The 27,019-nt window shown below is 41.5% G+C and overlaps 1 protein-coding gene across 1 annotated transcript in view; it reads left to right on the forward strand.

The window, feature by feature from the left end:
- nt5c2a (5'-nucleotidase, cytosolic IIa) overlaps nucleotides 1-27,019 on the forward strand; it is a 136,949-nt gene that overhangs the window by 72,710 nt on the left and 37,220 nt on the right. The window contains 7 exon segments of the mRNA XM_080036630.1: nucleotides 714-771; nucleotides 4,388-4,481; nucleotides 4,579-4,632; nucleotides 11,652-11,735; nucleotides 11,814-11,855; nucleotides 13,872-13,979; nucleotides 14,238-14,304. Of these exon segments, the coding sequence (XP_079892756.1) occupies nucleotides 714-771; nucleotides 4,388-4,481; nucleotides 4,579-4,632; nucleotides 11,652-11,735; nucleotides 11,814-11,855; nucleotides 13,872-13,979; nucleotides 14,238-14,304 (507 nt within the window).

Raw genomic sequence — 27,019 nt, forward strand, 5'->3', positions numbered from 1 at the left:
CACGTGATCAGCACGTCAAGTAACGCAATAGAACGCAGTACTGCGGGCTCCGGGTTCAGAGGGTTAACATGCTTATGAAAATAAAGCAGGAGTTCAGTCATTCTCTCTCTTGAGGCTTTAAACTGGAATATTTATTCCAGAAGGCAAACACAGTAGGTTCCATCATTGGAAATCTTCTCCGACAAACATGGACAGCGGCTGTTACATACAGCATACCAGTGTAATTTCTGCATGACCACAAGTTAACACACAGGGCGTGGTGACGTCACATCAAAACGTATCATATTACCTATAACAACGATAAACACAAGACTCTTCACTCTTGCCGAGGTGATTACAAATGGCAGTTTAAGGCATACATGATTATTTCAACCAATCAATGGATAGCCATGTGTAGCTCCACCCTTTTGGGACCTTTGACCCTCTTGGGACTTTTGTTAGTGGAAAACACAAATAAAAGTAGGCCGACCAGCACCAAACTGAGCAGCACAGAACCGAGCTACCCCGCTCAGTTGAAATGAGGATATCTGTGCCATTTGTGCCAGTGCTGTAAAATGGTGGTCATATTTCTAAAGTATTCTATTGTGGTCTCATTTCTGACAAGGCTGTGTTTATGATTACACTGTCTTCTTTGCTTTTTTGCGATGTTAAATGCGTGTTGATATTAAGGTCTAAAGTTAGGCAGTCATTCTAGTCTATTTTTTCTTCCTTAGAAACTTACCTCTGTGCTTGCCTGGTTGATTTCTTCAGTAATTGCTCCAGATACTCAAAGTAAGCATACTCACTGTTATGCGAGGGCCACACTGGATACGGAGTCGCTTTGCAGTGCTTAAAGCACTGCAAAAGTAATTTGGTTGTTCACACTGGGAAGCAAATTTCCTGTTGTCTTCTTCGTGCCACTGTGAAAGCACTGGTCTTTTAACATAGTTTAGTAACAACTTCATACATTTTTAATGTGTGTATCTGTTTCTAACAACTGTACATGTACTGTATGGCCACACATGGGGCGGCCAGTTTTGATATTTTATAATCAGGTATTTTATCATCCCGTTTCCTAGTGCGAGTTGGAGGAGAGAAGAGCCCTTACTCTTTTCTTGCTTCATTTAACAAATTAAAACTGTGTTCGTCAGTCCAGGTTGATGGGTTTTTTAATCTAGTTTCTGTCATGGAAAAAAAGTCCAGACGCCGAAACCATTGCTGCAAGGAACAGTAAGATCTGCGAACAGGTGCATAGAAATGAAACTGCGTGCTCTTCTAGGCTCTGCTTCCAGTGTGGCCCTAGCATTACATACACTTCAATAGCTGTACGTGGGAAGTAAAGGTGGTTGGAAATGTAACATTCTTAATAAGAGACACTCGGTACGTTTACATGAAGTTAGAGAAACATGTTAGTCTGACTGTAACTGTACAAATTCAAATAATTTCTCAATTTTTAGATGACACACCCAGGAAATTCAATCTGGAGCCGAGCTACTCCTTCATGTATACAATCAATCGGACAGTAACTGGCCTAGGCACTCTGAGCATGCTCGCTTAACCTTAGCCACATGCTAACCGTTACCCGCTCGTGCCATAATGCGTCGACAGGCAAAAAGGTTCCAATGCTAACAAGCTGAAAAGGGGGCATATCACCACCTATCGTAGCTAGGGACGTAAGAAAATGTCGATCGGGCAACCGGGAGTCTCCCCGAAATTATTGGGAAAAAAAAATATATATACACTCAACAAAAATATAAACGCAACACTTTTGTTTTTGCTCCCATTTTTCATGAGATGGACTTAAAGATCTAAAATTCATTCCAGATACACAATTGTACCATTTCTCTCAAACATTGTTCACAAATCTGTCTAAATGTGTGATAGTGAGCACTTCTGCTTTGCTGAGATAATCCATCCCACCTCACAGGTGTGCCACATCAAGATGCTGATCTGACATCATGATTAGTGCACAGGTGTGCCTTAGACTGTCCACAATAAAAGGCCACTCTGAAATGTGCATTTTTTTTGCTTTATTGGGGGTCTGGGGACTCAGAACCAGTCAGTATCTGGTGTGACCACCATTTGCCTCATGCAGTGCAACACATCTTCTTCGCATAGAGTTTATCAGATTGTCAATTGTGGCCTGTGGAATGTTGGTCCACTCCTCTTCAATGGCTGTGCGAAGTTGCTGGAGACGGCTTATGGTGGAGAAATGAACATGCAATGCACGAGCAACAGATCTGGTTGACATTCCTGCTGTCAGCATGCCAATTGCACGCTCCCTCAATGCTTGTGGCATCTGTGGCATTTTGCTGTGAGACAAAACTGCACATTTCAGAGTGGCCTTTTATTGTGGACAGTCTAAGGCACACCTGTGCACTAATCATGATGTCAGATCAGCATCTTGATGTGGCACACCTGTGAGGTGGGATGGATTATCTCAGCAAAGCAGAAGTGCTCACTATCACACATTTAGACAGATTTGTGAACAATGTTTGAGAGAAATGGTACAATTGTGTATCTGGAATGAATTTTAGATCTTTAAGTCCATCTCATGAAAAATGGGAGTAAAAACAAAAGTGTTGCGTTTATATTTTTGTTGAGTGTATATTTAATTTTTTTATAGCGGCAAATACAAGTCATCTATCTACGGTCTTTTTCCATATAGAGCTGGTGCTCATTATTAAATAAACGCTTAGGCCTATGTAATTTATCTAATTTATGTGCGAGTAGTTGTGTCTGCTGCGTTGCAACTCTCTCTTCTGCTACGTTTTGTGAAGGGGGGCGGGGCTCCACCGCCGACACACACACAAACACACACGCAGATCTCGGCAAAGAACCGATGCGCGTCGCACACACAGTAAGAGAGATAGGAAAGAGAACTACACGCGTTATGTTGGCGTGACAGAAAGTCCAAAAGCCAACGAGTAGGCCTAAATAAGTATACCCCAACCGTCTGAAAAGCAGCGAAAATATCTGCGTTTTTTAAATGCATCCAAAGTGAATCTAGTAGTAGCGTAGCGAGGATGCTAACGTTAGCTCTGCTGATAGTAGCCTACTACCAGTTTAATGTGTGCAGGTCAACACAAACATCAGCAACAGTTAGCAGAGGAACATCTTTACAGCCTGCATGTAGATCTCAATAAATGGGCAAGAGGTGTCACTTCACATCTAGTGGAAGCTTGAAACTAGGCTACTCGAAAAGTGATCAAAACAGCCTGTCCTAAGCCAAAATTTGAGATTTTGAATAAAATAGAATAAAAAAACGTTTAAAACAGATTTTTGTAGGCCTAAAAAATGTCTTACAGAAAAAAGTTTTAAAGAATTGCTGTTGTAAAAAGAATAAGGTAAAAGAAAAAAACATTTGTGTGACAAATGTTTTTTTTTTGCATAAAATTCAGTATGACCCTTAACTCATCTATAACACTGTCCATGATGTGTTTATACAATGTAAATACAGAGCAAATATAACAAATATTTGTACACTAATAATAAAAAAAAAATTATATAGGGGCCGGTCAAAATTGACTTCGGGCAAGTAGAATTCAGACCCACTTGCCCGAACGGGCAAGTGAAAAAAAACCTTAGCGTTGAGCCCTGATCTTTATAATATTTTTTATGATACGGTATTTATCTCATCAGGTTTGAGTTTTTCATTGATTGAATCTATAACTTTGATGGACAAACGCAGGTCCAACTGTTTTGAGTCTGATTTCATAGAAATAAACAGTATTTGTTAAAGGTTCAGTAAGCGGAATGGACAGTTTAGCTAACTTCCTGTCACTGACTGCAGTTAGCAGTCCCCTCCCTCGTTCCCACGTCACCACATTAATGCACTGCGGTCTTCAAGCAGCGAGTTATCTAGCATCATCTCAGATCCATAAGTGCGATAAAACATGATAAAAACCATCAAAACAGACATTGGGAAGGATTTTTACCTGCTCCGCCATTGTAGGCACATACACATTCACCCATCTGTCGCTCTGCACGTGCACAGGCAGTGAGACGGGTGGCGGTTTGTAGCGTTCTCTCTTCTGATTGGTTATCAGTAGTGGGATCCCCGAAAAGTGTATTTGCCAATTACATGCAGAGCGAGTGACTGAGAGATCGGCTTTATGAAACGTGCACACTACTGTTTATACGTAAGTGATCACTGTATGAATAAAGAGCGATTTAACACTTATATTAACATAAATAAATTGCTTACTTTACCTTTAACGCTTGTAAGTGTGTAGACAGTATGAGAGTTTTTCTAAAAATGTACCGCAATATATCACCTTGCTTTTTTTCAAAATCAGCTTTAACTGTAGTTCGACTTAACCATGTAAACGTACTGACTGAATCTTTGACCTTCAAAATTCCATGATATTCAGACTCCAATGCTAATATGATTTATCTGTCTGTGTAGTTGTGAGACTGGCTTCAAAGACGGTGACCTTTTCGTGTCCTACAAGAGCTTGTTTCAGGACGTCCGAGAAGGCGTGGACTGGGTTCATATCAAAGTACAATAAAATCGTTTCACTCATTTAACTTGTACCCAAGCAAGTGTCCTGCAGTCACTTTATAAACACCTCACAATTATTATTTTTTTTTTCACAGGGGTCCTTAAAAGAAAAAACGGTTGAAAACCTGGAGAAATATGTGGTAAAAGATGTAAGTAAACCAGCTAAATAAGGTCTGCATATACATATACAATGGCTTGCAAAAGTATCCATACACCTTGAACTTTTACACATTTTGTCACGTTACAACCACACACGTACATTTATTTTATTCAATACTTTGCAGAACCACATATTGCTGCAATTACAGCTGCAAATATTTTGGGGTATGTCTCTACCAGCTTTGCACATCTAGAGACTGACGTTTTTGCCCATTCTTCTTTGCAAAATAGCTTGAGCTTCAGATTCAGTGTCAGATTGGATAGAAAGCATCTGTGAACAGCAATTTCCAAGTCTTTCCAGATATCCTCAATTGGATTTAGGTCTGGACTGTGACTGGGCCATTCTAACACATGACTATGCTTTGATCTAACCAATCCTTAGTATATCTGGCTGTATGTTTAGGGTAGTTATCCTGCTGGAAGGTGAACCTCCGCCCCAGGCTCAAGTCGTTGGCAGACTCTAACAGGATTTCTGCCCTGTTTTCTAACCCTCCATCCATCTTCTATCAACTCTGACCATCTTCCCTGTTCCTGCTGACACAAAGCAACCCCACAGCATGATGCTGCCACCACCATGTTTCACAGAGGGGATGGGGTGTTCAGGGTGATGTCTAACACATGCCACACATTGCATTTTGTCAAAAACATCAAGTTTGGTCTCATCTAAAATGAATCACATGAAATCCCAATAAAATAAATGTACATGTGTAGTTGTAATGTGACAAAATGTGGAAAACTTCAAGGGGTATGAATACTTTTGCAAACCACTGTATCCCAACAATAACCTGAGGGGTATACTACAAAGCAAGCTCAAGAGAGCCTAGCTCTATTTTCCTGAGCTGGTTTGACAACATCTAAACCCTCGCTCAGAGTTATCAACTCCATTTGTTAACCTGGGGTTTCAGCTTCAGGCTCTGTGCGCATTCTCATGAAAGGGGGCGTAGGACGCGTCATTTGTTCTTGTACTGCTTACTTTACACAAACGGACTGATTGCGAGCAGCTGACAAAAAAGTGAGCCGCTTACTTCACTCAAGGGGAAGAGTTTGTCAGTCTGAATTATCACAGAACAGAAAAAAACGGAGAGCTGAAAGCGAAACAGTTGCTGCAAATAAGGAGAGAGTGGAATGCTGTCAGAAAATTACTAAATTGATTAATTTATTTTAACGTTCCTTCTCTCAGTGCGTAACGTGACATTAATTTACAAACTTGAGTCAGCAGATTTAAACACTACACCAAACACTATAAAGGCTGTAAATACTGAACCGCAGCCTATAGCCTGTGGAAATCAATTTGGTTTTTGGCCATATCAAAATAAAATTTTAATTTTAATAATTTGTGATAAATACAAATAAAATAATTAGCCTCAATACAATGCCTTTGCTCTCTGTACATATTAATATATGAATCTACTGTGTAGAAGCTACAGTGAACCTGCAAGTCTGTAGCGATGTCCTTCCTTTTTTGTTTTACTCACAGTGAAATAAAAAAATTGGATCCCTCTCCCAGGACGGACATGCTGCAATAGATGTCATAAGTAGAGAAAATCACAAAGGATTTTGATCATTGACCAGATGTTTACATAATACTAAAGTAAAGCGTGAATAGTGTGGATGCAGGAGGACTTCAGATGCTGCCAGAGGGGGAGCCGGATCCACACCGTCTCGTTTCACCAGGAAAATCAAAGGTTTCCGGCGCCGGGATTACATCCCACGTCTCCAGGCGGCGTCTTTAACCCCAGCAACATCTTCCGCGTTGATGATCCATTCTCAGATGTTGCCAGAGGGGGGACCAGATCCACACCATCTCGTCACCACCAGGGAAAACTGGAAGAGGACAGACAGGCAACCAATGAGCGAAGCACAAATAAATTTAAAGATTGAACAAGCATGCGAGTAGAAAGAGTACTATCCTGATGGACGGTGAATCAGTGCCGATGTGAGGTAATAGCAGGCGGGGAGCATCCGTTCCTAGGACGGCTGATTCCGCACAGAACTCGGAGTCAGTCGAGTAGCATGGAGAGTGCTTGGTAGACAGAGGGAGAGAACCCCTGGGGCATCGCTCAGCCAATCATGGAAGATAGACAGAAGACCACAAATGTTAGAGAAATGGTATCAGTTATGCGTTTTGCGTCGGCAGGACAATTTTTCAGTGGGAGGACAACCGGTACTCAGGCCCAGACCAACCGAGACAGCTCCTCAGGCTGTTATTGATAACGCTATAAACAATGTTAAACAATATGAACACAATTAACATTAATTTACATTGATTTACACTCTACCGTTCCCCACCGACACACAATCGGCGCCAGCCCCCCAGACCCAGAGCCAGCACCCCGCCCCCAGAGAGCACGCCCCAGTGCGGCACTAGTCCCGAGGAGGACCGGGGCCATAGATAGAGAATAGACAGTATAGAATAGGGAAATAGCCAAATGCACCGCTGCCACGAGGAGCAACCACAGCCGAAAGCCCCGGAGGGGCGGCCCGTACAGCCCACCCAGGCCCGCCGGACCGGCCATGCCCAGCCCATGAGGCAAGGCCGGAGGAGCACCGACGCCGGGCAGCGACGCCACAGAGCAGACCGCCAGACATGGATAAATGATTAAAACAGTTTAAAAACAATTAAAATGCAAATTGCATAGATTGCTTCTAACCGCCCCAAGACAATCTATCCGCAGTTCTCCCGAGGCGGTCAAAAGCAACCCACGTCTAAACGATTAAAAACATCGCAGTGCAACAATTACACAATCTGCACCCGATGCCCCATTACCACCCCACCCCAAGGTCCAGTGAGGCAATAGCACGGCGCCACTGCAGACGCCTGAGCACGCACCCCGACACCACCGCCACCCCGGCCACCCCCAGCCCAGAGCACACCAACGACAGCGGCAGGCAGCATCAATGCCCCGCCCCTGGCCCCACCCCATCAGCGGACATGACCCACCCAGCCAAGCCCCGCAGGCCACCGCGACCGCACGTCCAGAGGCAAGGCATGATCACACCCCGCAGCAGCGGCGCCCACGGTCAGACGCCAATTTGCCCCAGCCCGAGCGGCCAGGGCAGCCCACCGGAACAGCCACAGACCGGCAACTGCCCCAGAGCAAGCTCCCCCCCAGCAGAAACCAGAGAACCGACCCCACACAGGGTGACCCACCACCGACCCCGCACCGGTAGAGAGTTGGACGAGCGCTAACCATAGGTTAATTCAAAGAGATAAGTCTTAAGTTTAGACTTGAACACCTCGATAGACTCAGATTTTCTGATCTCTATCGGGAGTGTGTTCCATAACGAAGGAGCTCAATACGAGAAAGCCCTGCTGCCGGCAGTTTTCTTAACTCTGGGGACAGACAGGAGCTCTGCAGTCGTAGACCTTAGTGCCCGTGATGGGGCATACCGCGCAGTTAGGTCAGACAAATATGAAAGTGCAAGCCCATTTAATGCCTTATAGGTCAATAGCAGCACCTTAAAGTCGGATCTGACATGAACCGGAAGCCAGTGGAGCGACGCAAGAACGGGGGTGATGTGGTTGTATTTTCTAGTTCTGGTCAAAAGCCTCGCCGCAGCATTTTGTACCTTTTGTAAGCTTCGAGTACATTCCCTGGGCAACCCAGACAGTAGTACGTTACAATAGTCAAGCCGAGAAGATACAAAGGCGTGTATTAATATTTCCACATCAGCCATGGACAGACTGTATCGTATTTTTGATATGTTCCGTAAGTGAAAAAACGCAGTTTTTGTAATCTCTTTGATGTATTGATCAAAGGACAGGTTGGAGTCGAACTTATTCTTGCTGTTAAGCTTTGAGAGATAACGCAATTGTCGGAATTAATTGTCAGTTGCTCAAGCTGATTTCTAACGTGTGCGGGACCGATTAATAACAATTAATTTTTTTCTGAATTTAAGAGAATTTAAGTTAAGCAGATAGGCAGGCCTCTAAATTAGCGATTTGAGTAACATCGTTAACTTTGACCGGGACATAGAGCTGAGTATCGTCCGCATAGAAGTGAAAATTTACCCCGAAGCTACGAATAATTTGACCAATCGGAGAAATATACACAGAGAAAAGCAGAAGTCCGAGAACAGACCCTTGAGGTACTCCGTATTTCACGTCAGTGAATATGGATGTAATGTTGTTGTAGGAGACGCACTGAGTTCTACCGGATAGGTATGATTTCAGCCAATCGTGGGCCAGCCCTGTAAAGCCAAACAGGTTTTCCAGCCGATCCAGGAGTATGTCATGGTTGATGGTGTCAAACAATAGAAGCACCGAGGCCGTATTGGAGTCCATCATCAACAGAGTATCATTAACTACTTTGGTGAGCGCGGTTTCGGTCGAGTGACTTGCCCTAAAGGCAGACTGAAACGGTTCGAAAAGTTGATTACTAGTCAAGTGATCCGAGAGCTGTTGCACCACTACACGTTCTAGTATTTTTGATAAAAAAGGCAAATTTGACACTGGGCAGATCATCAGGATCCAAATTGGGTTTCTTGAGAAGGGGTTTCACCACCGCAGCCTTAAAGGAAGTGGGAACAGCACCAGTCATTAATGAAAGGTTGGATGTAATGTTGTTGTAGGAGACGCACTGAGTTCTACCGGATAGGTATGATTTCAGCCAATCGTGGGCCAGCCCTGTAAAGCCAAACAGGTTTTCCAGCCGATCCAGGAGTATGTCATGGTTGATGGTGTCAAACAATAGAAGCACCGAGGCCGTATTGGAGTCCATCATCAACAGAGTATCATTAACTACTTTGGTGAGCGCGGTTTCGGTCGAGTGACTTGCCCTAAAGGCAGACTGAAACGGTTCGAAAAGTTGATTACTAGTCAAGTGATCCGAGAGCTGTTGCACCACTACACGTTCTAGTATTTTTGATAAAAAAGGCAAATTTGACACTGGGCAGATCATCAGGATCCAAATTGGGTTTCTTGAGAAGGGGTTTCACCACCGCAGCCTTAAAGGAAGTGGGAACAGCACCAGTCATTAATGAAAGGTTGACAACATCATGTATTGTAGGACCCAGGGTTTGCCAGAGTTCTTTGAACAATTTGGCAGGCAAAGGATCAAGAAGGCAGGTCGTTGGTTTTGAGTTTTTGACTATTTGAGTCGGGTGACTGTGGCTCAGTTGGTAGAGCGGGTCGGCTGATGATCAAAGCGTTGGAGGTTCGATCCCCGCCCTGCCACCATGTGCCATGGTTGTTGTGTCCTTGGGCAAGACATTTCACCCAACTTGCCTCGTGTGAATGTCGATAGTTAGCCTGCTATCGGTGTATGAATCTGTGTGTGAATGGTAACGTGGGAAAGGAAAACAGTTCTCCCTTGTAAAAGAGTCTTCAGTCTCAATGGGATTTACCTGTATAAATAAAGGTTAAGAGTCAGTTCTTCATACGCAACGGGCTCAAAGTTATTAAGTAAACCGATATTACGCTTACACGCAACTATCATGCAGTTCATTGTACCGAATGAACTGATTTGGTTTCTAATATTGGTAATTTTACTATCAAAATAGTCAATAACATTTTGAGCAGTGTGGATTGAGCGATTTGATGATTGCGTTTTTTTTGTAAGTTTGGCAACAGTGTCAAATAGAAATTTTGGATTACTCTTATTCCTATTGATAAGAGAAGAGTAATAGGCCTTTTTTGCTAGATTCGGAGCACGTTTGTAGATTGAGACGCTCTCTCTCCAAGGCCGGTAGGTGGACTCTTGTTTTGATTTTCTCCATCTTTGTTCGAGTCTCCTGCACACCTCCACCCCGTCCAGTATCCCGGGCCACATGAGAGTATGAGTAGTTAGCAGGAGAGGCCTCATTTAGAGGTAGAAAAAAGTTTGGCTGAAGCCATGTTTCACACAGACCAATCATATCAAACTTATGTTCAATAATCAAGTCATTTATCAATAGGAATTTACTAGAAAGAGATCTAGTATTTAAGAGCCCACATTTGAGGGTCATAGTGGGGTTTGGCTTACCACCTCCCAGTTTGGGAATGGTAACTCAATTATTGTGCTTAGCAACATTTGGATACAGTAAGCAATTTGCACGGCGAGGGAGGGACGCAGTCTCGATGCCGTAGACCAATCCATCGGTCAAGGAGCTAACATGAGGAGGAATGTTATGGTTAAGCACATTAACAGTTTCATGATTTAACATTACGTTTAACATGGTAGGTAAGCTAATTGACTCCACCTCCGCACTAGCAGGCTCATGTACAACCTGCGACCTGCTGGGTATTACATCCCTATATCAATCCTAATTCAAGTACCCATCTATGTTCCTAGACAAAATAGCAGCGCCTTTTCCATTAGGATGAAGGCCGTCTGCTTTCAGCAGGTCAGGGCGATCCTTGAATGAATCCCAATTATCCACAAAGTTAAAACCCTGCTTATGGCTGTGCCAGCCAGCGATTTAACGCTGTAACCCTACTGTACATCTCACAATCACCCATCCTGGGTAGGAGACCAGAGACTATTAATGGACGCCGACACATCTTTGAGGCAGTCTCAAAAGCCCTAGCTAAGCTATATTTAATGGTCTCAGACTGCTTCAACCTAATGTCATTGGTGCCAACATGAGTAACAATGTTATCAAAACATGTGTTTTGTGAACTAATGTTGCAACCTGTGCTTTTATGCTTCTTTAATGTCCAGTGTGTGTAAATGGCCATGTAAAATTACAAACATGTTCAGTTGAAGCAAGAACAACTTATAGGCCTACAGGAGGCTATTTTATATTTTCTGCATCAATAACTGAATGCATGTGATTAAAAAAAATAGAGCTCAAACTCTGAACAAAAACTGGTCAGAGCAGGTTTGCTGTGTAGCCTCTGTTAAGACGTTACGATCTAGCCAGGTAAAAAGAGAGCAACCTTTCGTGATAACTCTGACTTTAGACTCAACAGACCTCGCTCGGCCGTTAATCTTGCTTCGTAGTACACCCCTCTGGACTTTTGGGGTGACAAATACAGTTTTTACTTTTACTATAAAAAAAAATGTTAGCTCTTTTTTTTTCCACCAAGCCAAAGCTACCCCTCCTACTCAGCCGCATGAGTGAAGTTGCCAAAGTATTTCTGGCCACCAACAGTGATTACAAATACACAGAGGTGAGATAAGGTTTATACAAATGTTAATGAATGCTTGAAGTAAAGCAGAAACTTATTTAATCTTTTTTTTACTTTCAGAAAATCATGACCTACCTGTTTGACTTTCCTCACGGCCCAAAGGTAAAACAGTATCGGATAAGGTTTTTATATTCAGAAATCTCAATGATATAAATATTATATTTAAATAGGAGTTGAACAGTCGTGGGCCGTCAGGGCCAGCAAAGCCTTCTCTGCTGGCCTAAAGACTTTCAGAAAAACGAAATTATATATTATTAATAGCCTACATTATTATATATTTTATTAAATATATCATTTACATGTTTTCATTCATTCTATCTATTTTAAAGAGTTTGTTCACGTAAGTCTAAATACGTAATTTAATGGTTTTTCCTTCGGCTACGCTGCCTCCAGTGTGCTAATATATATTAGAGCTCTTAACCAATCAGATTATTTCCCTGCACTGTCTCCGGGTAAAAAAATATCTCGCAGAGGTCTTCAGAAATCCGAGAGAATCCCCTCTCTGTTGACGGGACGATGTTGTGATTGACATGTTCTTTAACCAATTAGATTTCGAGTTTTCCGAGTTGGGCGTATCATTTTACACGGCTAGGCCTTCTAGCTGGCCCTGAGCTGGCCTTGTCGCAATCGCAATCGGGAGGGAAAGTAGCCTACTTGAACTACCGCTAGCTAGCTGACATTACTTTCCATGGATAGAAGGCAGTATGTTAGATCTCTTCTATTTTTGATTAGATCTTTTAGATAAGACTTTGTCAAAACACACAGTGGATTACAGAGGAGAAGGAGTGGATTTAATGGCCAACTTACTAGGGAAGTTTTTTATTGAAAAAAGGACCTTTTAAGGAAAGCTGGACATTGTGAAGCTGGGTCGAACAACACCGCAGCTAGCCGCTCTGACCCAGCTGGATAAAGGATCTGTGCGACACTTCCAATCAGGCAGCAACTTATGAAAGGTAGGCCTATAGTTGGCTCATTGCTAATTGTATTGCTGGCTATGTCTGCTAGCCTACTTGCAACCGACCGCTGCCGTGTGTGGTGCTACGCTGGGTTTTCAAACCGGTGTTTACTAGGAGCGGTGACCACAGGACAAACCGGTGTTTACTAGGACGCTGCCAGTGCCGTTCTGCTATTCATTCAACTTGGTATGACCCGCTAGTAGTGCGCTGCTTCACAGCATAATTTTCCAGCTTAAAACGTATTAAAACTAAATTGATAGACAGAAGATCTGACAGATAGTTTTCATCCTGGCGCAGGGTCTGTGATTAAGCTGGGATCTGTGTGTGTGTGTGTGTGTGTGTGTGTGTGTGTGTGTGTGTGTGTGTGTGTGTGTGTGTGTGTGTGTGTGTGTGTGTGTGTGTGTGTGTGTGTGTGTGTGTGTGTGTGTGTGTGTGTGTGTGTGTGTGTGTGTGTGTGTGTGTGTGTCATTTGCCTTGACCGGTAGCCGCTAGTGACTTGTGGCTGTTTTGAATTTGTTCTTGATTATTTGCTCATGACATGATTTAGACTATGGGGCGTTTTCGTGATGCAGCATCTTGTCAAGCTGTGTAGTGTGTAATATTAGTTGGCCTATGCTCTTGATGGTTTAGTCAACATGTTTAGTGTCATTAGTGTAATGTAAGTGTATTACACTCGTTAAAGGTTACTGTAACTGCTGCAATGGTTAATCCAATGACAATAGCTGTGACGTCATCATGAAGTTATGCATTTATTTATTAAGCGGTTTGATTTTCGGGATGATGGCTCTGAAGGCCTAGGTGTAAAAGGGACGGCCCGCCACTGGAGTTGAATTACCTTGCACACATTTCTAAAACAATTATAGTATGATCATGATCATAGGGTGTTCAAGAGGGAAAAAGAAAAGAACAAATCTCAATTATCTTGAATGAGAGATGAGATGTGGTGTCAGTGGACATGGTTCTTTACAACTAAGAACTTCTCTACTTAAAAACCATTAAAATTATGTGGATCCTGAAAATGGATCCTGTATTGACCATATTGACCATCATTTTAACTTTTTACCCTGTGTGTGTGTGTGTGTGTGTGTGTGTGTGTGTGTGTGTGTGTGTGTGTGTGTGTGTGTGTGTGTGTGTGTGTGTGTGTGTGTGTCATTTATTGCAGCCGGGTACACCCCACCGGCCCTGGCAGTCCTACTTTGACCTCATCTTAGTGGATGCTCGCAAGCCTGTGTTCTTTGGAGAGGGAACAGCGCTGCGGCAGGTTGATGCCGTGAGTGTGTACTTTAGAAGACTGAAAGGACAAAATACCATACTCTACTTTTATTCGCACACAGTTATCTACAATATCTAATAATCTAATCCCCACTTGACCAACTCTGAATTTAGTAATCTCCTCAACAGGACCCAGGCTTGCCATCTCCTCTCTAGTTTAGAAATTATTCAATCAACCAAAGTCAACCAAAATGTTCTGCATAGAGCTGAATTAAAAATTGTATACAAGTGTGTGATTTATCTGGATTTCTTTCAGACTACAGGTCGGCTGAAGATTGGCACTTACACCGGACCTCTCCAGCATGGTATCGTTTACTCTGGAGGTAAATAAGGAACCCCTGATTAACCTCTTGCATAATTTTTTCATTTTCTTTTTTTTAACTGATCCAATACAGGTGAAAGACATGACATTATGTGTTTGTGTGTTGACATTTAAGACAGCACAGACAAGACAGAAACAAGCAGGAAATCATGGTACATTTTCACATTGTTGATGGTGTTGAAAGGCTGTGGGGGGGGGGGGGGGGGGGGGCGGGTTGGCGAGCGCGTCTGTGTATTACGGTTGGATGGAGGTTATTGATGAGCCTGGCTTAAGACATAGAAATAAATAGGAATAACTTGTGTGTGTGTGTGTGTATATATATATATATATATATATATTAGGGATGGGCATTTTAAGAAATTTCATTGATCGATCATCGGGAAAATTAACGAGCAATTATCGAGCAATCGTTATCTTTTTTACATATTAAAAAATGTCAACAGAACATCCAAAATACAGCGTTTTACCATAGACTGTATACAAGAGGTTTTTACTCAATTACATCTTTATTCCAAGATCTTCCAGGCAAACAACAATCTATTAAGACAAGGCAACTTTTTAAAATAAAATAATAATAAAATGCGGCGCTGGTTAAAGCCCGAGGCTATGAGCCAACAAGGAGCCAATGCTACGATACCGTTAAAGTTTAAACACATATGCGCCTCCTAAGATGCTGCCAAAGACTGCATAAGGGCACGGCACGTTTCTCTGAGTGGTAAAGGACCTAACGTTACTTCATCTAATAAACAAAATGTGCAAATTAGTTCCCTGATGAAGGCGAAGTAGGAAAGCATGGACGCTAAAGTTAGCCGCTAATACTAGCGGCGCTAACGTCACACGTTAAACAGGGTCGGATGTAGGCTTCAATGTACAAGTGGTACATAATTCGGTTTGTTTAAGTGCTGTACTTATACAAGGTTTCACAGTGCTTAATGAACTTAGTTATTTTATGTTCTAAAGCTGTCCGGTCCGATGCCAAACTTTGCCTTGACTTCTTCCTGTTTGTTTTGACATCTACGGCAGCTCGCAGGCTGCTGCCTGAGCCTGTTCTGTTGTCTCCTACTACTAGTTAAGTATGTCCCCCTGCTGGTAGGATGTTTAATTGCTGCCCATACAGTCTATGGTGCTGCCACATAGTGAAACTCATTGCTGTGCTGCCGGACTCACACTGCGCAACACAACGGCTATATGATCGATAACAATTTCACGTGCTCGACAATATTCTTAACGAGCAATGATCGATTAATCGATCAATTATGCCCATCCCTAATATATATATATATATATATATATACACACTAGGGCTGTCAAAATTAAAGTGTTAACGCAGGGTGATTAATTTCTGGAATTAACGCGTTATTTTTTTTAACGCAATTAACGCATGTGCAGAATGATCCGCCCCGTGCATCCCACCCGCTCTGTACTACAGTCACTCAGTAGTCAATCAGTAGCTGCATGTGGCCAAACATAGCAGCACGCTGTGTTTTAAACTGCTAACCACGGACCTATAACTGCTGCTAACGGCCACGTCTGTGTCGCGGGCGGCAGTTGTTCTCGGAAGCAACAGGAGAAACATTCTGCTCCGTTCACGGGAGGAAACAAACGTCTGCAGTTTTCAGAGGTGTGTGTGATTAATACGTGACATCAACATAACGTCGGCTTTCTGTTACAAATGAACAGTCCCATAGAACGTGGTCGCGCGTGCGCGCACACACACACACACACACACACACACACACACACATACGCGCGCGCGCGCAAACTGCAATCAGTTGTATTCAGGGATGCAAAACCATAGATCCACCAAATAAATGCCATTCTATAGCCTATCCTATATTTGCTCAAAGACATAGGAATAGAGACAGCCAAATTGAAGTATGGTGTGGTAGCATATGTGTTAGTTGATTATAATTTATTTGCAGTAATTACAACATCATCTGGATTTTCAATTAATAAAAGAAACTACATTTAAATGTATATATTCACCTTCAGTCCTTTATCTTTCCATTCATTCAACAATATACAGAGGAATTGGTAATTTTTCGGGCCTATTTCGAATGGTAGAATTAATCATGATTAATCCACAGAATCCTGTGATTAATCTGATTGAAAATGTTAATCGTTTGACAGCCCTAATATATAAAGTATCTCACAAAAGTGAGTACACCCCCTCACATTTCTTCAAACATTTCATTAAATCTTTTCATGGGACAACACTGAAGAAATGACGCTTTGATACAATGTAAAGTAGTTAGTGTACAGCTTGTATGTATAACAGTGTAAACTTACTGTCACCTCAAAATAACTCAACACAGCCATTAATGTCTAAAGTGCTGGCAACAAAAGTGAGTACACCCCTAAGTGAAAATGTCCAAATTGAGCCCAAAGTATAAATATTTTGTGTGGCCACCATTATTTTCCAGCACTGCCTTAACCCTCTTGAGCATAAGAGTTCACCAGAGCTTCACAGGTTGCCACTGGAATCCTCTTCCACTCATTCATGACAACATCACGGAGCTGGTGGATATTAAAGGTTCAGTAAGCGGAATGGTCAGTTTAGCTGACTTCCTGTCACTGACTGCAGTTAGCAGTCCCCTCCCTCGCCCCCACGTCACCACATTAATGCACTGCGGTCTTCAAACAGCGAGTTATCTAGCATCATCTCAGATAAGTAAGTGTGATAAAACATGATAAAAACCATCAAAACAGACATTGGGAAGGATTTTTACCTGCTCCGCCATTGTAGGCACATAAACATTCACCCATCTGTCGCTCTGTGCATGCACCGGCAGTGAGACGGGTGCCGGTTTGTAGCGTTCTCTCTTGTGATTGGATATCAGTTTTGGGATCCCCGAAAAGTTTATTTGATGATTACATGCAGAGCGGGTGACTGAGAGATCGGCTTTATGAAGCGTGCACACTATGTAAGTGATGTATGAATAAAGAGTGATTTAACACTTATATTAACATAAATAAATCGCTTACTTCACCTTTTAAAGACCTTGCGCTACTCCACCTTTTGAGGATGCCCCACAGATGCTCAATAGGGTTTAGGTCTGGAGACATGCTTGGCTAGTCCATAACCTTTACCCTCAGCTTCTTTAGCAAGGCAGTGGTCATCTTGGAGGTGTGTTTGGGGTCGTTATCATGTTGGAACACTGCCCTGCGGCCCAGTTTCCGAAGGGAGGGGATCATGCTCTGCTTCAGTATGTGACAGTACATGTTGGCATTCAATGAACTGTAGCTCCCCAGTGCTGGCGGCACTCATGCAGCCCCAGTCCATGACACTCCCACCACCATGCTTGACTGTAGGCAAGACACACTTGTCTTTGTACTCCTTACCTGGTTGCCACCACACACGCTTGACACCATTTGAACCAAATAAGTTTTTCTTGGTCTCATCAGACCACAGAGATGGTTCCAGTGATCCATGTCCTTTGTCTGCTTGTCTTCAGAAAACTGTTTGTGGGCTTTCTTGTGCATCATATTTAGAAGGGACGACAGCCATGCAAACCTGTATGATGCAGTGTGCAGTGTATGGTCTGAGCACTGACAGGGTGACCTCCCACCCCTTCAAGCCCTTCAGCAATGCTGGCAGCACTCATAGGCTTTTTTTCCAAAGCCAACCTCTGGGTATGACGCTGAGCACGTGCACTTAACCTTCCTAAACTGGGCTGCAGGGCAGTATTCCAACATGATAATGAACCAAAACACACCTCCAAGACGAACACTGCCTTACTAAAGAAGCTGAGGGTAAAGGTGATGGACTGGCCAAGCATAAACCCTATTGAGCATCTGTGGGGCATCCTCAAGCGGAAGGTTGAGGAGCATAAGGTCTCTAATATCCACCAGCTCCGTGATGTTGTCATGAATGAGTGGGAGAGGATTCCAGTGGCAACATGTGAACCTAGTGAACTCCATGCCCAAGAGGGTTAAGGCAGTGCTGGAAAATATTGGTGGCCACACAAAATATTTACACTTTGGGCCTATTTGGCCATTTTCACTTATGGGTGTACTCACTTTTGTTGCCAGCACTTTAGACATTAATGGCTGTGTTGAGTTATTTTGAGGGGACAGTACATGTACACTGTTATACAAGCTGTACACTGACAACTTTACATTGTATCAAAGTGTCATTTCTTCAGTGTTGTCCCAAGAAAAGATATTATGAAATATTTGAAGAAATGTGAGGGGTGTACTCTCTTTTGTCAGATACTGTATATGTATGTCCACATCTGTCCAACTAGCTCATCTTTAAAGGCAACTATTAGTTTCTTTAAAGATGAGCTAGTTGGACCTTTTCGGGTTGAAGATGGCCTCAAAATCAACTCCCAAACCTACTGCCAGTTTCTAGAAGATACTTTCTCCAAGCAGTGGTACAGGAAAAAGTCTGCATCTTTCAAGAAGACCATGATTTTTATGCAGGACAATGCTCCATCACATGCATCGAAGTACTCAATTGCATGGCTAGCCAGTAAAGGCCTTAAAGAGGACCTATTATACTACTTTTCTGGTCTTAATTTCTTGTTTTACACTGCTATAGAGCAACCTGACACGAATCACATCACAAAAAACTATGTAGATTTTCGGGAAGCTCTTTCTCTTATTTTGGCGATCCAGCACGTCCTGTCAACACTTGAGTGTGTGTGCTTCGGCCATCTCCGCTCCCTCCGCCTGTGCTTCGGCCATCTCCGCTCCCCTCCCCCCCCCCCCCCCTCCTGCAAACCCCACTCCGTTGTGATTGGTTACCTTCCTTCCGGAACACTTTCAGTGGCGGGAAGCGCGAGCATGGACCTATAAGGGCGCGAGGCAGACGCGAACAGGGTAGTGACAGCATTACCATACATGGAAACATCCGCGTGGTGACTTCACCAAGTTACATGCGACGTCGCGAAGTTACAAAGCGTCAAGCCGCTTTGAACACGTGACTTCTCGACTGGCTAGAATAGTGTCTAGTGCTCTGCACAGACACCCCAGACGGTCAGCAGGGAATACGTCGAAATGCATATAAGTCATTATTTGATAATTTAGTATGGTTAAGCATGATATAAATCATCATAACAACGTTTATAGGTCATAAAAGTCAAAAAGCATCATAGGTCCTCTTTAAGGATGAAAAATAATGACATGACCCCCTTCCTCACCTGACTTAAACCCTATTGAGAACCTGTGGGCCCTGCTTAAACGGGATATTTACTGTGAAGGAAATCAGTACACCTCTCGGAACTGGGAGCTGTCTGGGAGGCTGTGGTTGCTGCTGCACAAAAAGTTGATTGTCAACAGATCAAGAAACTGACAGACTCCATGAATGGAAGGCTTGTGACAGTTATTGAAAAGAAGAGTGGCTATATTGGTCAATGTTTTTTGTTTTTTTTGACATGTCGGAAATTTTTATTTGTAAATTTTGAGTTGTTTTATTATTCTCACTTTAACAGATGAAAATAAACAAGTGAGATGGGAAAATTTGCGTTTTTTTATTTAGTTGCATAATAATTCTTCATACTAATAGTTGCCTAATAATAGCAAAACATATATATATTCTCGTAAGAAAGACAAAACCTCACTTTTACTTTCGTAAACATTCAGGTTTAGGTTCATTAACATTTTGGATTGACCGAGAGCACTGTAGTTGTTCAATAATAAAATTAATCCTCAATAATACAACTTGCCTAATAATTGTGCACCCAGTGTACTGTGTAGTGTAGGGTACTGCAAGATTATGTTCACAACTTTTGTTATAAGGGAGAAACATTTTATTTATGTTTTGTAATTTTAGACATTTTGGAATAAACCCATATTTATCCATACATGCAAGTTCATCCTATAAGGAGTGTACAGTATGTGTGTGACCAGCGTAAGGCACTTCTGTGCAATAGGCATGTTGTCTAATCAGCATCTTGATATGCCACACCTGTCAAGTGGATTATCTAGCAAAGGAGAAGTGCAAACTAATACAGACTTAAAACAAATTTTGGAAATAAAATTGAGAGAAATTGGCCTTTTGAATCCACAGATACATTTTCAATTTCAGCTCGTATATCTAGCTCATGAAAAATCAGAGCAAGAAACTGAAATTATATTAATTTAATTGCATACATATTGGGTTATAATTCTTACAAAATCTAAGATGTTTTTTTTGTTGTCTTATTTTCAATAAAATTGAAAAAAAAAACATAATTTTTTTAAAATTTTAAAATATTTCCTCTATTTAAAGATCTCCTATTACACTCATTTTCTGATCTTAATTTCTCATTAATGACTCCTATAGAGCAACTTGACACGAATCACAGCACAAAAAACGATGTAGATTTTCGGGAAACTCTTCCTCTCATCTGGGCGCTCTCAGCGTTCTCTGTCAACACTGGGCTTCGTCCTTCTCCACCCCCTCGTCCCCCTCCTGCCAACCCAACACAGTCTCACTCCTAGAACGTCAAAGTGTATAGCACTTTACCGTCCGTCACTGACGTGAAATCACCCTTTGCCGCTGTCTGAAGACGGAGGGGGGGTTCAATTCACTACAATGTAATGTCACCCCGGGCGCTATTCATTTCTATTGGACAGATACATGTCATTTGACTTTCAAGTTTCTCCCAGCGAAAATGAAATCCAAGCTGTGGCAGCCATTCCCACAGTTTTTATTCAGATTTTAAAAAGATTTATAAGTTATTAAATGGGTTTTTGATAACATTGTTGGCGAGAAATGTGTGTCATACTTTCACAATCTTCACTCAGTGAATGTGGACGATTTAGTTTGATGGTTATCACGAATATTATTCTGGACATCGCCAGGTTTGTTTATCTTTGATCAGCTGCTTGAACAACGTGCATTTGTTGCACTCAAAGATGTTATACACACACACAGCTGAGAAGAGCGCTCACTCCAACCATTTTTCCAAAAAACAACTCGCCTGTAAACTTTAGAGAAAGACGAACAGAGTAATATGAAACAATATGAATAGGTTATAGAACCAACGGCGTTTCATAGTTTAAACATGGAAATGGCCTTGTTAACTTTTCTAGCGAGAAATACATCAGAATATCAGAATATTCGTTCATTGGAAGTATCTGATCTCTATTTTGTTGTTATTAGGATGGTTTGCCGACGTAGGCCTATTTAGCCCGGTTGCTATGTAATACTTCATTACCCATCATCCTTTAGGGCTGCGTTGCCGCGTTCGACTCCTATCAGACCAACTGTCTGCCGTGCATTCTGGGCGCATTCCATTGCGAATCCAGTTCCTCCGTCGTAAAAACAAGTCAGACACATTCACACGGCTGAAACCGTTCTGACCCTTCATAATAAAAGCACTTAACAGGAAATAGGTTATACCTCCCCTCCTCCAAAACAAAACGTCCCTGTTTCCACACAGAAACATCATAAGGGCACTTAAGAATAATGGAACCACTTACAGAAACATGCTGCATAACCAAAAAATAAATAAAATAACTTAAATTGCCCACAATCTTTACACCCTAAACCATAAAGCATGGATCATTGTACCCACTATTCTAGGGCCACTATTTATGTTACTAAACGGTGTTTCATAGTCTCTGTGATTGTACATTTTAACATTCTAATCAAATATGTGGCTGATTATATATCCCATCATGGTAACACTTTACAATAAGGGTACATTAATTAATGGTTAGTTAATGCTTAATAAGGGTTAACTAACCATTAGTTAACTGTTAACTAGTGTGTCAAGTACGCATTTACTAATGGTGTTCATGTTAACTAAGGTATTAATTAAGACATTATTTAATGTTTATAAACATCCTATATTAACCTTAGTTAATACATTAATTAAGCATGAACCAAAAGTTGATTAATATAATAATAAGCATTAATTAACTGTTAACAAATGTAATTTTTTTAACTTTACTTAAGCATAATTAACCATTTATTAATGCTCTTTGTGACCCTTATTGTAAAGTGGGAACAATTTATCCATTAAGTGACACTTAATAAATGCACACCAGTGCTGAATAGGCATAACTGAAGTATAATTAACCTTAATAGGCATTATTTTTGTGTAATTAACCATTTATTAATGGACTTTGTGACCCTTATTGTAAAGTGGGAACCATTTCTCATGAATTAGCACTTAATAAATGCATACTAGTGCTGATTAAGCGTCACTTAAGCATAATTAACCATTTCTTAATGTTATTTGTGACCCTTATTGTAAAGTGGGAACCATTTATCACTTGTTGCACTTAATAAATGCAAAATAGTGCTGAATAAGGATTACCTAAATACAATCCATCAATCAACAATGCTCTTTGTGACCTGTGTAAATTCTCTATAATAACAATATTAAACATAATAAAATATTTCCAACTGGAAATCAATTCATGACAACAATCTGTTATCAACACAATTCAGTCACAATTTAAAAAAGAAAGAACATTTTATTTTATTTAGAATCTTTAGTTTTATTTGGAAACACGGCTCTCAGATTTGACATGAATACCGTCAAAGAACTCCAAAATAGTTTCTTCTACAAATTATATCCAGTTTAATGGTTTTCTCTGAAAGGAACAAACAGGAGGAAATGGATCACTAACATCAATGGTGAAACAACACACACTGACTCAGCAGTTAGGTTTAACAGGTAAATAAAATATATGTATTTTCTACTCTCTTTTCCTTGAAGTATATATCATTGTTGCAACATAAACAAAAATAAAATACACTAAGAACATAACAGTTCCATTTTTAATTATGGACTGAAGATAAAACAAAATAATGATCACTCTATTGTGACTAAACACTAGTTTAACCTGGCCCTATCACTGTTATTTGAATGAGCACATATGTATTTAATTTAACCTTTATTTATACTTGAAAGATCATTTGAGGGGTGACCCTCATTTATAATCTCTCGCTCTCTTTAGATCCAGTTCTTGGGTTTGCTGGCCACTCCAGGCCTGCGGTGCTCCTCTCTAAATGAAGCAACTGGAATCCAAGAATCTTGTCTAATCACCCAGTTGATGTATGGAAAAAAAGAAAATAATCAGTAAAGTTCAAATGCATTTTTGTTTCCTTTATCTAAATCATTATAGCATAGCATTACGGTTCCACATTCTGTATTATTATTATTATTATTATTATTATTATTATTATTATTATTATCATTATTATTATTATTATTATTATTATTATTATAACATAATGCCTTGCATTGCTTAACTGAAATATCTTTGGTACATTAATCAAATAAAATTCTCACTGAACTTTAAACAAGTTGACACTATTTTTTCATTAAAAAAAACATGTAGCCCTAATCTCCATGACCATTCTACACAACACATGCTCAGTTTAAACCCATTTTAGCCTGGAATAGCAACGTGTACTTTGAATATAGAAAATGCTAACATGTATTCACTTATGGTTTGGTGTCCATAAACACACACTTTATTTAGCCACTGCTACAATTACTGCTAAAAGTTACCTGTGAAGCTAGCCAGCGCAAGCCTCATGCTAACGGTGCTCATATAGTTAGCAAGCTAGCTGCGACGCTAATGCTAACTTTGTTATGCTAGCGGGAGGCTGCGTCGCTAATATATTTCACATTATTAATTTCTTACAAACACACCACTATATCATCTCATGAAAACCTTAGTTAACTCACTAATCATTTCGTTGGGCTAATGGCAGCATAACTTTAACCACCACGGGTCTTTTCTGAGAATAATGGGTCGGTCAAGCTGGCAAGTACTCTTAGCACATAGCTGCTGCTTTACTGTCTATACTATCTATGGTCCAGACACATGTCCGTCTTTCTTGCTGGCTGATCACTGGGCGAGTTCAAGTGCTTGAAAAACGTGGGTTATCATAATGTCAATAAGGTTTGAAAAGGTTTCTAAAGTAAAGTCTCCAAACATATTTTCACCTTCCCAACGTTGAAAATACATTGCATAGATGCATTCCTTCTACAGCCATTGTTGATTAATAGCCTTTTACTGATCATATTGATCACCTATAGATCTAGTTTTTCACTGGATCCTGGCCACTGGGAGGATAGAAAGACGGATGTGCCTGGTCAGTAAAAGCAGCAGCTATGTGCTTAACCAGCTTGATCGACCCATTATTCTCACACAAAAGACCTGTGGTGGTTACAATTATGCTGCCATTAGCGAAACAAAATTATTGGTGAGTTAACTAAGGTGTTAGTGAGATGATATAGTTGTGTGTATGTAAGAATACTGTGAACTATATTAGCGAAGCGGCCTCCCGCTAGCATAGCAACGTTAGCATTAGCGCTATACTATCTATGGTCGCAGCTAGCGCACTACTATATGAGCAGCGTTAGCATGAGGCTTGCACTGGTTAGCCTCACAGGTAACTTTTGGCAGTAATTGTAGCGGTGGCTAAATAAAGTTTATAAAGTGTGTGTTCATGGACATCAAAAAGTATGTGAATAAGTGTTAGCATTATTCCATATTCAAAGTGAATGTTGCTATTTCATGCTAAAATGAGCTAAAGCGGAGCATGTGTTGTGTAGAATGGTCATAGAGATTACATGTTTTTTGAATGAAAAAATAGTGTCAACTTGTTAAAAGTTCAGTGAGAATTGTATTTGATTAAGGTACCAAATATATTTCAGTTAAGCAATGCTATGCTTTAATGATTTAGATAAAGGAAACAAAAATGCATTTGAACTTTACTGATTATTTTCTTTTTTTCCATACATCAAGTGGGTGATTAGACAAGATTCTTGGATGCCAGCTGCTTCATTTGGAGACGAGCACTGCAGGCCTGGAGTGGCCCAAGAACTGGATCTAAAGAGAGCGAGAGATTTTAAATGAGGGTCACCTCTCAAATGATCTTTCAAGTATAAATAAAGGTTAAATGAAAAATACATATGTGCTTATTCAAATAACAGTGATAGGGCCAAGTTAAACTAGTGTTCAGTCACAATAGAGTGATCATTATTTTGTTTTATCTTCAGTCCATAATTAAAAATGGAACTGTTATGTTCTTAGTGTATTTTATTTTTGTTTATGTTGCAATCAATGATATACACTTCAAGGAAGAGAGTAGAAAATACATATATTTTATTTACCTGTTAAACCTAACTGATGATCTGAAGATGGCGCCGAGGAAGGCGGCCGTGTCTCAAGCTCCTCCTCAACTTTTTCTTGTTTTACTTTATTTTGCTAGTTTATTTTTATATTTACGCCTAACTTTTGGTAACAGGCGAACAGCCAAAGCGAGCCCTATCATACGATATGATAGAGAAAAACTTCTGCACATTAAATCGTCGGTGGAAAACACTTTTTCACTCCCACCCGTAAACAATGGCGATCTACCTTGGCTACCTGAGACGGAGGATGCGAGGGTCGTGGGCTGGAGTCCTGGTCAGGCTGAGGAAACGTGAGAACCGGCCTCCTATCTCCAGTATTCTTCTGGCGAACGTCCAGTCACTGGACAACAAGCTGGATGAACTACGGAGCAGGATGGCGTTTCAACGGGACTTGGCTCGACCCTTCGGCCCCAGACTGCGTCATTGTTCCACACGGATTCTCCATTCACCACCAGGACAAGACAATAACATCGGGGAAGAGCAAGGGGGGAGATCTGCTTCATGGTGAATAACAAGTGGTGTTCAGACGTGGAGGTACTTTCATCGGACTGTTCTCCCAACTTAAAGCACCTCATGATCGGATGCCGACCTTATTATTTGCCCAGGGAGTTTACATCGGTTGTGCTCACAGCGGTGTATATACCACCGGACGCTGATACCAACCAAGCGCTGCACAAGCTGTATGGAGTTATCGACAGGACGGAGACCTCACGGCCTGAGGCTGCTTTCATTGTGGCTGGGGATTTTAATAAAGCCAACTTAAGGAAAGTCCTGCCGAGATACCGCCAGCACATCAGCTTTCCTACGCGAGGCGCAAACACGCTCGACCATGTTTACTCTCCCTTCCGCGACGGATATAAGGCTCCCCTACGACCCCCATTCGGCAAATCAGAGCTCAGTACTGCTTCTGCCTTCCTATAGGCAGAGACTCAAACGTGACAGGCCGGTGACGCGGACCATTCAGCGTTGGTCCGACCAATCGGACTCTGCATTGCGGGACTGTTTCAGCACTACAGAGTGGGATGCATTTAAGGACGACAATTTAAACACAAATCAAATCAGTTTTATTTGTATAGCCCAATATCACAAATTGACATTTTCCTCAGTGGTCTTTACATTCCTTACAATATGATAAAATATGACACCCTGCCCTTACACCCTTACCTCGGCTGAGAAAAAACTCCCAGTAAAAAACCCTTTACCGGGATAAAAAAAAAAAATGTTTGAAGAAATCTCAGGGAGAGTTGACAAAGTAAGGGATCCCTCTCCCAGGACGGACATGCTGCAATAGATGTCATAAGTAGAGAAAATCACAAAGGATTTTGATCATTGACCAGATGTTTACATAATACTAAAGTAAAGCGCGAATAGTGTGGATGCAGGAGGACTTCAGATGCTGCAGGAGGACTTCAGATGCTGCCAGAGGGGGAGCCGGATCCACACCGTCTCGTTTCACCAGGGAAATCAAAGGTTTCCAGCGCCGGGATTACATCCCACGTCTCCAGACGGCGTCTTTAACCACTGCAACATCTTCCGCATTGATGATCCATTCTCAGATGTTGCCAGAGGGGGGACCAGATCCACACCATCTCGTCACCACCAGGGAAAACTGGAAGAGGACAGACA

Source organism: Ammodytes marinus (genome assembly GCF_949987685.1).
Source record: "Ammodytes marinus genome assembly, chromosome: 11".
Lineage (NCBI taxonomy): Eukaryota > Metazoa > Chordata > Actinopteri > Uranoscopiformes > Ammodytidae > Ammodytes > Ammodytes marinus.